At 32.9% G+C, this 13,457-nt stretch overlaps 1 protein-coding gene across 2 annotated transcripts in view; it reads right to left on the reverse strand.

The window, feature by feature from the left end:
- The window catches only part of CDH19 (cadherin 19), a 67,833-nt gene that overhangs the window by 10,749 nt on the left and 43,627 nt on the right, over positions 1–13,457 (reverse strand). For both annotated transcript variants that reach the window (XM_031441771.2, XM_031441768.2), the window contains exon 10: positions 10,986–11,107. In XM_031441771.2, the coding sequence (XP_031297631.1) occupies positions 10,986–11,107 (122 nt within the window). The remainder of the gene's footprint in view (positions 1–10,985; positions 11,108–13,457) is intronic.

A 13,457-nucleotide genomic window follows, 5' to 3' on the forward strand; every position in this document is an offset into this window, starting at 1 on the left:
CAAAGTGAATGGTTACATCTTACATAATTGCAGTATATGTATTATATATTGTAATATATATTTTTTTACTTTCTGGTCACTTTGATGCCAAGAATGATAATTAGCTAGAAAGAAAATGGCTTGTTGTTTAGTTTTCTGAAATTCTAGCACCAATAAGCAATCTCCAGTATCCAAAATACTTCATCATTAACAAAGTTCCAATGTTTATAAATCAGATTCCTATTTAAAATAAAAAATATTGTATATATAATATAGCATGTTTTTCAGACATAGATATATTCGTTGAAATTCATTTGGAAAATATTCAACTATTTAAAAATGCTATTCTCTTGCTCTTCCTACTTATTTAAAGATTTACATTATAAAACAATGAACAAGCAAAGCTCATGGAAAATCTCATAAACTCTTACACAGATAGTCACATTATAAGCTTTAAAAAACAAGTTTCACAATTCAAAGCATTTTTGGCCTTAACTATTTGTGAACACAAGTTTTAAAAATTTCATAATCTTGATGTCAAAATAAAGGTAAGGGAAAATGTTGCTTTTATAGGATGACTTATTGATTGTCTGGAATCTAATTGTCTTAAATTGTGTTACTTCAAGACTCATTAGTCTGGTTGCTCTAATAATCTAGGAGCTAATTAGAAAGGCTGCTTTTATTTTTAGTGGTTTTATGGTACTTTGTTAGATAATTGGTATCCCAAAACATCCTTTACTTTGATTGTTATTCCTAAATTAAGTAATCTATATGCTTAAATTATATTTTATACTCATTTTTATATACTCACTTTGTTGGTATTCCTGACCTCATAAGTAATTTATCAAACATGCTTTCCATAAATCAATTTTTTAAAAAAAGCACACTTCCTATGAATATTAGTAGTAGAGTCTACTATAAAAGACTATATAGTATAATGTGTTTTCTGAACTCAATAAAAAATAAAAAATATATTAACTTACAGGAATACATATTATAGAAATTGATTTGGCTAAAATTCAATAGGATTGATATATTCTGAGGAAAACATTCACATTGACAAATAATCAAAATGTCATCTGAACGGATACAAAGCACTTGAATATTTATTTATTGACAGTACTTCCAAAAGACCAGTTACTAAATCAAAACCAAGGAACCAGCTTTTTTTTTTTTAAACATTTTTTATTGAGTTGTAATCATTTTACAATGTGTGTCAAATTCCAGTGAAGAGCACAATTTTTCAGTTATACATGAACATATATATATTCATTGTCACTTTTTTTCTCTGTGAGCTACCATAAGATCTTGGATATACTTCCCTGTGCTACACAGTATAATCTTATCAATTCTACATTTTGAAATCCCAATCTGTCCCTTCCCACCCCCTGCCCCCTTGGCAACCACACGTTTGTATTCTATGTCTATGAGTCTGTTTCTGTTTTGTATTTATGTTTTGTTTGTTTGTTTTTTTTTTTTTTAGATTCCACATATGAGTGACCTCATATGGTATTTTTCTTTCTCTTTCTGGCTTACTTCACTTAGAATGACATTCTCCAGGAACATCCATGTTGCTGTAAATGGCGTTATGTCGTTGGTTTTTATGGCTGAACAGTATTCCATTGTATAAATATACCACATCTTCTTTATCCAGTCATCTGTTGATGGACATTTAGGCTGTTTCCATGTCTTGGCTATTGTAAATAGTGCTGCTATGAACACTGGGGTGCAGGTGTCATTTTGAAGTAGGGTTCCTTCTGGATATATGCCCAGGAGCGGGACTCCTGGGTCATATGGTAAGTCTATTCCTAGTCTTTTGAGGAATCTCCATACTGTTTTCCACAGTGGCTGCACCAAACTGCATTCCCACCAGCAGTGTAGGAGAAGGAACTGGCTTTTAAACAAGATGATTTCTTATCAACAAGCAAGTCCGTTTATATATTAATAACAGAAGGATTTTCTTTCAGTTTTTGTGAATAATTATTTCCCCTCTATCTTTTATCTTTATTTTTATTTAAAATTTGAGTTACCAAAAGGTATAGGACTTGCAAATATATTTATTTGTAATAAAAACATTTACTAAATTTGACACTGCTTTCATTTTATTTTTTCATAGGATTTCCTTCATCTTCTGTCTTTTAAGTTTCTGAGAGGGTGTGATGGATAAAATATTTTTTTCTCTTTTTGGTATCATCACCTTTTAATATTCTCCATATTAATTCTATTACATTTAAGAACAGAGAGAGTCCTGTACTATCCTAGGATTCATGTCTCTATTAAATGTTTAGATAAGGTATTTTGGTCAGGAAGCCGCATTATTTGCCATAATTTTTCATAGCTTTATACAAATTCATATATACATATTTATAGCAGATCTACCCCAACTCATGCTAAAATATAAGTGGTGTTATCTTTTGCAATTTGAAGAAAAATTATTTACCTCTAAATATTTATAAATGTTCCAATTAAAGGAAAACCTCTGAAAATTATCATATCTACCTTTCTCTAAAGTATATTAATTGTACATAACTGAAGAAAACAAAGAAATTTACAAGGAAATAACAAAATGAGATGGCGTTTTCCGTAGAGTGATCTTCAATATTATTAAAAATATGAGAGAGAAAAAGAGGGCTAGATAGTGAAAGTGAGAGAGAGAGAGCAGGGTTTTTCTTGGTTTACTTGGACAGATACCCCAGTTTTATTTACTGACTATTGCATCTGTACTTTCTGCAGTTCTCCACTAAAAATATCACAGAATATTGGAAAAATAATTGATTTTACATCTGGAACAGGAAATATAAGAGATGAGTCTATGTATCAGTCTGGGTCCAGTCGAGAGATAGTAATTAAAATGAAGAAACTTTAATATAAAGAATCATTAAGCTGTAATAGGAGAGTGATACATAGATGTAGTGAGAATTCCAAAGGGTACCCCAGGGCTCAGTGGAATTATCCAAGGACAGACAAATTTGGAAGGGAGATCTTCTCCCCAGGACAAGCTTCAGCATCTCTTTGGAGGTGTGGCTGCCATATCTTGTACGCAGGGCACAGACGTTCACTGAGCCAGAGCTGTAGCCCACATTCTCCAGCCAAGCATGAACAGTCCTCTAGGGTACAAGCGGGCTGTTGGATGGAAATGCAGAGGCAACTGGGAGGCCACTGCAGGTGCAAGGCCTGGAGCACAATGACTACATTGGCAGGGCTGCAAGACCTCATCTGGCCTGGGCTGGAGAATGTACATTTGGGACTTTGGCTGGGAAAAGCAACACATAGATTTACACACATTCACTCAGCTGGTCAACTGCGCAGCACGAGAAAGGGAAATGCCTAAATGCTACACTCAGAGAACCAGTAAGAGAAGCCCTTTTCCTTCTGCAACATGCATCCAGCGCCCTCAACCTTGCACTCATGACAAAAGATATTCTCACAGGGCCAATCCATTATCATAGTATCACAAGTAGGAACTTTTTAAGTAGGTACTGAAGGATGACTGTGCAGCTAGGAAGCAATAAACTGGTAGGTAGCAGAGCCTAGAATATACTGCTGGACTAGAAGTGATGAAAGCAATCAAAGACTAATAGGTCATGTCTAAAGTACAGGTGAACTGATGTGAATGTCTGAAGATCTATTTTTCTAAATATTCTTCACCCATTTAAAAATCTTTCTGTGATGTCGATTGCTTACAGTCTTTTGTTTTTACTTGTGTGTATGTATGTGTACCCATGCGTTTGCACTTGTATGCGTTGTTTAAGCTATCGTGGTACTGGATTTTTTGGGTGTCAAAGAAGTCTGCTTTTTGTGTGTCTGGTATGGGAGGACAAAGGATGAAATTCACTTGGGGATTCTTAATATGAACAAATTCATACCAAGTCTGTCTTCCTTGGCACAGTCCCCCCTTACATTTTGCTATTAAGAAGTTTTGTGTTTCCTACCCTGGTATTTTCTAAATTATATATTCTTCATATTTTATTTCTCTCCACTCTTCCTTCTGGTAATTTACTTTAGGGAACCTGAGGCTGAGGAGTGGATCACGGAAGGTTCCTCTTTCTCTTCATTACTTTACATTCCCATTCTCAGTCTGCAGATGACAGGTGAGATTTTTTCCTCTCTGCTTTCACCCCCAAATTTCTTGTTTGCCCTCTTTGGAAGTATATGTTGTTTCTGTATCTTGGCTTATTCAAGAATTTACACTATGTGACATATTTTCCATTTTATGTTTTGATGGTGCAGCCAGTTCCTTATTTTATTGAGTGACTATTTATTTTTACTTTTTAAACAGAGTAAAATGCATTTCCTTTGAAAAATTCTAAACAGAATGCTCTTAATATTTCGCTTATCAGCACCATTGGGTTTTCCTGTCAAGATTATGGCAAACCTTAAATCAAGTAACTTTTACTACTCTCGTAATATTTTTTATAAAATGTATTTATATAGGTATACAATTTAAAATAATTATGGTTTCTCCATAAAAACCATTTCAGTTATATAAGGTATGCTTTATTATCTTTTAAAGCAAATATTTTTGAGAGCTTACTGCATTGAGTTTTAATGTTCTCACATTACTACCTAACTTTTAGGAATAAGTAAGGAAAATTAACAGCATGTTTTAAAGGTTTTATTGGCACTTTGGGAGGTATATATTAATATCAGGTGCTTGGTTTTAATTGTACTTGAAGGAAAACTACCCAGGAAGTTTCAGACCAGAAATCTGAGTCCAAGTTCATCTGATTCCATGTGCAGCATCTTAGGAAACGATGAAAACCATGACAACCCAGGAGCCGTGAAACGCCCACATTATTTTTTTTCCACGTTATTAAAATTGGGGCATTGCCATGTTCTAGGAAGAAAGTATCTGTGGTAATAATGTTGGATATATTGGCGGCACTCAAATCATCTGTCCATTGAATTGATTCAATTCATAAACCACAGTGTCCGTAGCAGTGCGAGTTCCCGCTTGAATTTGTGCTCCCCTTGAATTTGAGTGGAGGAACACGGTTGGTAGCCATGCTATGGATCATTTGTTCAGGTACTTACAGACCTGGGAAAAACTCCTAGGTAGGGCAGTAACATCTGTTAGTCCTCTAAGGGCCACTGTATGATTTCTGGCCTCCCTCTCTAAAGGAAACTGATTGTAAAGGAGGGCTGACCAGTATGACATTCTGAGTTTGAGCAGTGCATATCCCAGGAAGGAGGTGAGGTTCAAGTTGTATTGGCCTTATTTTGATTTTTGTCCTTTAAATTGTAAATATAATTATTTATGAGTACAGAAAGAGCAAAACCTTTTTTTTTCCTATTTCTTTTTGTGTTGTACAGGTAATCCCAGGATAGCAAGGCTCTATGGTTAGCGGGGCATAGCTAAAAATCAATCTTAAGAGGACTCCATGCCACTGATTCCAAAGGACGTTTCTCTTTCTCAGGACAACTTAACTCTCAATATACCTTTAGAGTTCATTGCATCAAAAATTAGTATTTGAGTTTCCTTTTGAGTAGTTCTATTTATTTGTAAACATTGGTATTTCATGTTTTTCATTCTTAGAAGTGTTCCAAGTAATAAATAAATATTAACTTACCTTTAAATAAACTAATCCTAACTTTAAGTACTGAATAGGCACATTGGATACTTTTATAAATCTAGGCTACATTATAGAAACTTAGTGTTATGATTCTTTTTGTGCCTATTTCATCATTGCACTGCACATTATTTCATCATTACTCATAAGGGTTTCCCAATGTGCTTTTCAAACCCTTTTATGATGAATGGTCTAGAAGAATGATAAAATGATAAGATAAATCTTCTCCATTTATCATTCTCTTCTTCCTCTTGTTTTTAAATGTATTGCTCAAAGTATTACATCATCTTTCAAAAAGGTATAAGAGAAAGATACGGTATTTTTTAGTCTGATATTATTTTCCATTTAAAAAAATGGTAGATAATTCAAAATTTAAAATTTTATATCCATAATGACAGAGAAAGTAAAATTGACAGAAGAAGATATTTCATAGTTCTTTGGTGAATCAGAAGACGAACACCAAAAGCAGAAACCAGCACTACAGATTCAGGATGATAGTGAAACTGATCAGGTAAGCAACGCTTCATTCAGACTATGAGTCTTTAGGTGAAGACAGGGCACACGAATATTCTCACAATCAAGAATTAACGAGTGAAAAATACGATTATAAGGATAAAAAGAAAATAGAGTAATCAACTTCCTAGTCACTCAACAGGAAGGACTTCATCACAGTATATTTTTTGATAAGATTTAGACTGCCCCATTTTTTGCCAGAAATAAACATGATGATGTTTTCTCACCTTTTATAAAAATTTTGCATCAAAATCTACTTAATTTGTCTTGCAAATTGGTGAAGCTAGAATGTATCAAAATGTAGCTGGCAGGAAAGGGATGCAATAGAATTTTTTTAAGTAGATTGATTATTCTATGTGCCATTTATAAATCTAAAGATTAAATGCTTTGCAGTCATGGAACAAAGAAGATAGTTATTCTTTCTCCAAGAAATATGAGCAGTAAAAGATTTTTTTTTAAATTTCTGAAAGTATTACATATTGGTAAATAACACACTTGCCATGTTTACATTTTATTAACGTCGATCAGGAGGGCCATAACATTCCCGTCAGCTTGACTCAGTTTCAGGCAGGTTTCTTCCTGACCAGAGGCTCCTGATCAATATTTTCTTAGAGCAATTGCAGTAGAAAACATCTAATTGCAAATTCCTTCTCTGCCCCTTTGGAAAAGAGATAAATGTAGCCTCTTCCCATTTTATAATGCTGAATGGTCTCTCTCAAGGACCTGGAAACCATCCCTTTGAAATGTCATCATCAAGAAAGACAGGGCCCCTAGCTGTGTAGCTGTGTCTCTATAGGAGATGGTGAGCCTAACAGCAAACATGGATGGTCTAAGCACACAGACCAACCTCCTTGCTGATGGCCCTCCAGGACTTTTTCACCAGCTCACCCCAGGGAGTAAAACTCTACTGCCTTTTGTTTCAATAGATTTCAGTTCCCCTCTCTCCCCCATCGCAATAGTCTCGACCATTTGCAATTATCTTGAATAACACCTTCCTTGCTATTCTTAACTAGTGTCTGGGGCAATTTCTCTTTGACACATTTTAATAAAGTTTTTTTGCATGGTCACTTTATTCATACAGCTGTGAGTGGCTCATAAAATTACATAATTTTTAAAAAAGTAAATTGGACCAAATGGTAAGACATGAGAGCTATCTTCCCCTTGGAATAGTGAGAATTGAGGCTGTTGACACTTTCTTCTTCAAAAACTATCACCTCTGTACATGTTCATGTCAAAAATCTTTTTTTTTTTGTTTCCTTCCTACCTCTCTGGTCACACCTACTTAATATCTTCTGCTGGCTTCTCTTCCTTTACATAATCCTTAAATATTGCCCTTTCCAAAGGCTCTGTCCTATTTTTTTTTTTTTTCATATTCTCACTTTATATTTTCTTTCTGGGTAACATTGTATGTTTTCTTACCTATAAATATTCTAGTAAGTCCAAGATAACTATTGTTAAATTTGAGTGGATCTTCCCTTTTCTGCTTTTACCTGACCTGTAAGCAACAAATAAAACAAGTAATAAGCCCTTCCTCCTTCGAACACTTTATTTGGTTTCTAGGTTACAACCCTCTCCTGGCTTGCTCCTTACGAATTTTCTTTTCTGGTGTCTCTCAACTCTCAACACGTGACATGGAGTATCCAGGTCTCCTCAGTCTTTAGACTTGTTTATTTCTCTGTCTACACTCTCTCCTCAAGGGATCTCATCAACCCAAAGTTTTAAATATCATGTATAAGGCTGATAAATTCAAATGTGTATCTATGGAGAACTGGAGAGAAAAGTACTCTATCATTGCTTTAAGAAACATAGTCTTCATGCTCTGTTCATTTGTTCATCTAATTATTATTATAAAGAATATCAAAAAAACCTCACTCATTTGTAAGTATTTTATAATCTAGAAAACATGCAAAAATATGCAAAATATGCAAATATAATCTAGAGACAGCTCATTTGACAAACATGCAAGATCTACTCAAACTAGGTACAGAGAGAGAGCAAAATATAATGGTTATAACATGCATGGATTCTGATGCCAGCACTTGGGATAAAATATCTCTCTGTCTTTACTTAGGAAGCAACAAATTCTCTGAGCCTCAGTTACTTCACCTGGAGAATGAGGCATGTAACATATCTTCCTCACGTATTTTTTTTTTTTGAGAATTAAATGGGTTAATGTTTATAATATTGCTAGAATCATGTGTAGGACATTGTAAAAAAATACTTATTTGTTTAAAAATGGTTTGATTGCTTATGCTAAATTTGAGTTCAGTTTTGCAATATAGTTAAAATTTAGATCAGACAGAGGCATTTCCAAATGAAGTTTTGATAAGAACAAAACTATATGGTAGAAAGTATAATTAATGTTTTGAAAAAACAAGCGTTCAGAGTGTGAACAATAAGTTTTTTTTTTTTTTTTTTTTTTTAAACCGAGGTAGATAAAGTTGTGACAAATCAAAGAGAGTGTTAAATACCAGGCCAGGGATTTTTGCACTTTTATGTGCTGGTATTGGGAAAATCATTGACGTTTTTTAACAATGAATTCAGAAACCTGTTTTGTAGGAAATTTCATCTGCTCTGCCCTCTACTATTAATTCATCTGTGCCTAATGCCCAAAGCCTGCTATGATCACGCTTTCTGGGTTGGTGAGCAGTGAATAGAAAAAACAAACACTCATAACTCAAAATAGCTGATTGTTCCACTATATTACGAATGTTCTGACTTCTGAGTTCTTACTTATGAGCCAGGATCTATGAAAAGAACGAACAGCCCACTCAGTCAGTAAAGATATGAATGGCTTCTGGTGCAATACTGAAGGGAGCTAGTTTCTACCAGAAATGTGTATTTCCATCTTGTCACATGATGCAAGAGTTGAAAAAGGTTATTTTAAATTATGATTGTTATTATAAACGACAATTGAGAAGTTAGAAGAAAAGGTCCCCTGTGGTCACTGGACACAGGTAGCATTCTCCTAGAAGCATTCATCACCCAGGGCTAGGGCTCTGGTTCCAGTCTCTTATTGTGTAAATTGTGTGGTATTCCCAGATCTGCTCAACTCAGGATGGCTCAGACCACTGAACATGCAATTTTTTTGGGTAAGGGGACTTACCACCCAGGACATTTACAAAAATAAATGTTTAAGTATGAAGTAAATTAAGCCTTTTTTTTTTTTAAAAGTTTTGGACTACATTGTCCAATCAATGGGTTAATCTGAATACATTCATTTTTATGTAAAGTATATAAAATAACATACCACCTAGTTTTATACTTTAAATTTGATATATACAACAACTATAACGTATACTTTTACTTATAATTATAAAAATATAATTCATGGGTAATATGCTAATATAATATGTATAGGTTAGAAATTTGTAAGATAAATTGATTCCAAAAATTATGTGAAGTTTAAGGAAACTGGTTTACTACAAAGTATCACTTATTATACTTACATGAATTATTTAAATGATTTTTTAAAAGTTGCTTATTTGGTGATGTGTCAGGTAACCAGATATGTTTGAAATATTTGAGAAAATCAGATATATTAAATTTCTAAGTATATGATCTATTTATAATACCAAGTTCAAAGAATAACTAAGCTCATTTTCTGTAGAAGCTATGGGTCCCACTTCATTTGTGTTCTTTTTTTGTGATTCTTTCCATCCTATGTTGTATGTTCACACGTTTCTGAATTAATTTGCTTTTGGATCCAGAGAACAGTGCTGCATTGTGTCTCAAAAAGTTTTATATTCATGTTTCACTTTATCAGAAACACTGAGTCTTAATCCATTCAAAATACGTAGCTTAAGTTTAAATTCACTTGTATATTTATAATCATTTAAAAATTGTTTTCAAAAATATCTTTAGGAAATACTTATAGGCAAGATTTGAGAATTATTTCCAGAATAAAATGGATCATAGCATAAACTTAGCTGAATAAATTTCACAAGACATATTAAGAACCATTGATGATTTCCAGTATGTCACAGTTGAATAATTCATGACAGTTAAGATATATTTATTTTTTAAGATATGACAATTTTTTTTTACCACATTAGGAAATTGAAAGGAAAATATAATGTTGGCTACTACTATTTATTGGTAGAAAATTATAATTTTCACTTCTGTAAAATTCAGTTTGCCTCCAACTAGCTTCCTTGATACATTCAAGTCTATTTAAAATAACTGATTTCATAGGATATATATATATATAATGTATGATATACTTATTCAGTATTTTGAAAACTAATTTATAATTTTTTAAAAATGTTTTATGATCTTTAATAGGGTACCTAAGAAAAATGTAAAGTTATTATGTACTGGAACTGAGACATTCAAAGAAGAATCTAATTTAAACTCTACATTTTACAAATGAAAAAAGTAAGCTCCACATGAATAAATGCGTGAAATAAATTGTGAAGTAATAATAATGTATTTTACAGTGAGCATGCTCTTATAAGTCTTCACATATTTAGTACTTCTTTTGAAGTTGAGTTTCATTTGTGTGGATGTCTGATAGGAAAAAATTCCAGCTCTTTCCTTTACGTGTTTATGCTTATCTATCCTTTCATCTTTATCTTCATGATGAATGGACAAATAAACATTAATTAAAATTATTTATTCTATGGAACCACAAAAAATATTCTTTTCTATATTACATTGAGAAAGTACAAAGGAGTTACTATTGAAACTTGAGTGTCAGCAGATTTTTCAAACATTTGAGGAATTTGGAAGTAGAAAACTTGAAGTTTCCATTGTTTTTTTTCAAAAAAGAAATTTAAATTAGGCAGAACTTACAGCATGTAATTAATATAGTTAAATAAAGCCTATTTTTACTATTTCAACATGTGAAGAATACATAACAAAAGTTATTCTATATAACTCATGGCAACATGTAGACATCAGCAATTAATTACGGGCTCTTACCTGACCAGAGCCTGCATTTTCACAAACATAAGGCTCATAGTATTCAGAGAGCTCAGGAGCATGATCGTTGATGTTCAGAACTTGCACATACACGGGGACTGAAGACATCTGTTCTGCATTGGCTGCAAGTTGAGTACAGAGAAATGAAAATAAAGAATGCTAATGCCGTTTTTAAAGGGAAATGGTCATGAAAACTACATTTGAGGCTACTTGGTATATTTTTATTTCACTTGAATAAAAGCTGTCTATTACAGTTAAAAAGTATAAAGCCAATTAGCAAACAAATGGTCACTCCAACTACCTAGTGAATTTAGGATGAACTGTGTGACAGAGGGTGGTGTTAAGTCCTCCTACTTTAAGGCTAGTAATTCTTTATCTTGAGAACACACCTGCAGTGGATCTCTTTCTGATTTGGCAATCTCTTAGTGATTTACTGTGATGCACATCAAATTCTAGTTTAATACTTTTTAACTATAAAACTGTTTCTATTCCACCTTGTGGAGAGGTTTCCAGGTTGAGATGCGATTTTGTTTGTAATTATTTTCCCCAATAAATAACAGTTGCAATTATGATAGAAACTGTAAGTTTCAATTAATTAAAATTAAAACGGCAAGTTTTATTGCATACAAAAGAAATCCATGGCCTTTAGGAAATACAAAAAGCATGAAGAATTATCATTTGAGACTCTTTTCTATTGTAGTACATTAAATAGGTTAAAAAGCATACACAACATTGTAAATCAACTATACTTCAATGAAAAAAATTACAATATGAAAATATACTTCTAGAAACTTCAAGATGAAATTATTCAAAACTTAAGGCTCATATTTTATGGTTTAAATAAATATCCCTATAGAACAACTTCCTGCTTCAGTAAGTAAAATGGAAAAAGGATTTCAGTTACAAATAAATTTCAGGAAAATGAGTAAGAAATTTATTTAAAATTTTTATCTTTTTTCTGAAAATCCTGTTTAAAATTAAGTTCAAATTAAACCTTTGGCATGACTACGCAAAGCATACATATATCTTCACAGCTTCATTTGAAAGTAGTTAGTCATTCTATTCACTTAGTTGGCATGTTGATAAATAGTTTGGTGCTTGATTTGGGAAGCTTTCCAGGAAAAAGACTAAGCACATTGAACTTCATTTGCTGGGAAAACAAATGTTAAAATGGAACATCTCTTTCCCATAATCAGCATAACTATTATGCTGCAAACTTCTAGGTAATTAACACATGCAACAAGTGCTTTTGTAAAAATTTTATGTGATGCCCTGTTTTACACTATTCAAGTGGTTTCTTTATATTATTATATCTTCAATGATTCAAATGATCAAATAATTATTTTTGGTATCAGTATTATGGTAATAAGAAATTAGCACTTACAATTATTTTCTCCAAAATTGTTCTAAAATTAGCTTAACAATGCGTATTGAAAAAAAATCAAGAGCCAGAGAAAAAAAATACATGAAAACTGGTTACTCTAAGTGACAAAGTTCTAAGCAGTTTCCCTTGAAAATGGAACATTTTCAAAGTTTATCTTCAAAGATGAGTTAAATGATATTAACCTTGTGAGTTTCTCAGAATATTTATCTAATTATACTTTATTTTGGAATTTTATTTCCCATCCTGTAACTTTTTAGCTTTATGATACAAATAATAATGGGATTTATGAACAAAAAATACTGCAAACCATATCAGTAAGCAAAGAATGCTGAAGCCATCAAGTCATCAGTGGCTGCCGCCACCCTCCAGGGAAGACAAGCCTGCAGCCCGGCCTCTGCAGCCACTCACAGTGGTGCACCCTGAGGGGACTCAGAATAAGAAAGGACAGGACACTGGTCCTAGATAGCTGGATGCTTGTCAAAGGAATGAATTCAATGAGCCCAAATGTTTACTTCCTCCCATACATAGAAAAGCACTAAATTCTTTTAACTTGAGATGCCTGGTTTTCTTTAGAGAACAAGTAATCTTTTATTGTTCCAACTACCTGGCCTTTTTTGTAAAGTTCCTGTATATCCTGCTCCTCCCCAACCTCTGCGAGCAGTCCCTCAGAGCGGTATGAGAGGCTGTCATCCTGGCTCGGGTCTTCCCGTCAAATAAAACGTAACTCTCAACTTTTAGGCTGCGCATTTATTTCAGACAGGTTATATCAAATCTCTATATAAAAGTATTTTTTTACTATAAGAAAACTGATTTATAGCAACAGGAGCATATCATCATGAACTGTATAATTTCTGTACTTGGTAACATTTCTAATCACTTATTTCTGAAACAGTGATTAACTTCTAAGTATTAAATTCCACATAAAATAAATATATACAAGTTATATGCAGTTTGCCTTTCACAGACATTTAAAATTTCCTCCTTGACTGTATTTTTAATCTTATTTATAGATTTTAATATAATATTCTATAATCCACAAAATTTCAAGTTTAAAAATTTAGTAAATAAATGGACATTTTAGCTTTAGG

The sequence above is a fragment of the Camelus dromedarius genome, chromosome 28 (genome assembly GCF_036321535.1).
Source record: "Camelus dromedarius isolate mCamDro1 chromosome 28, mCamDro1.pat, whole genome shotgun sequence".
Lineage (NCBI taxonomy): Eukaryota > Metazoa > Chordata > Mammalia > Artiodactyla > Camelidae > Camelus > Camelus dromedarius.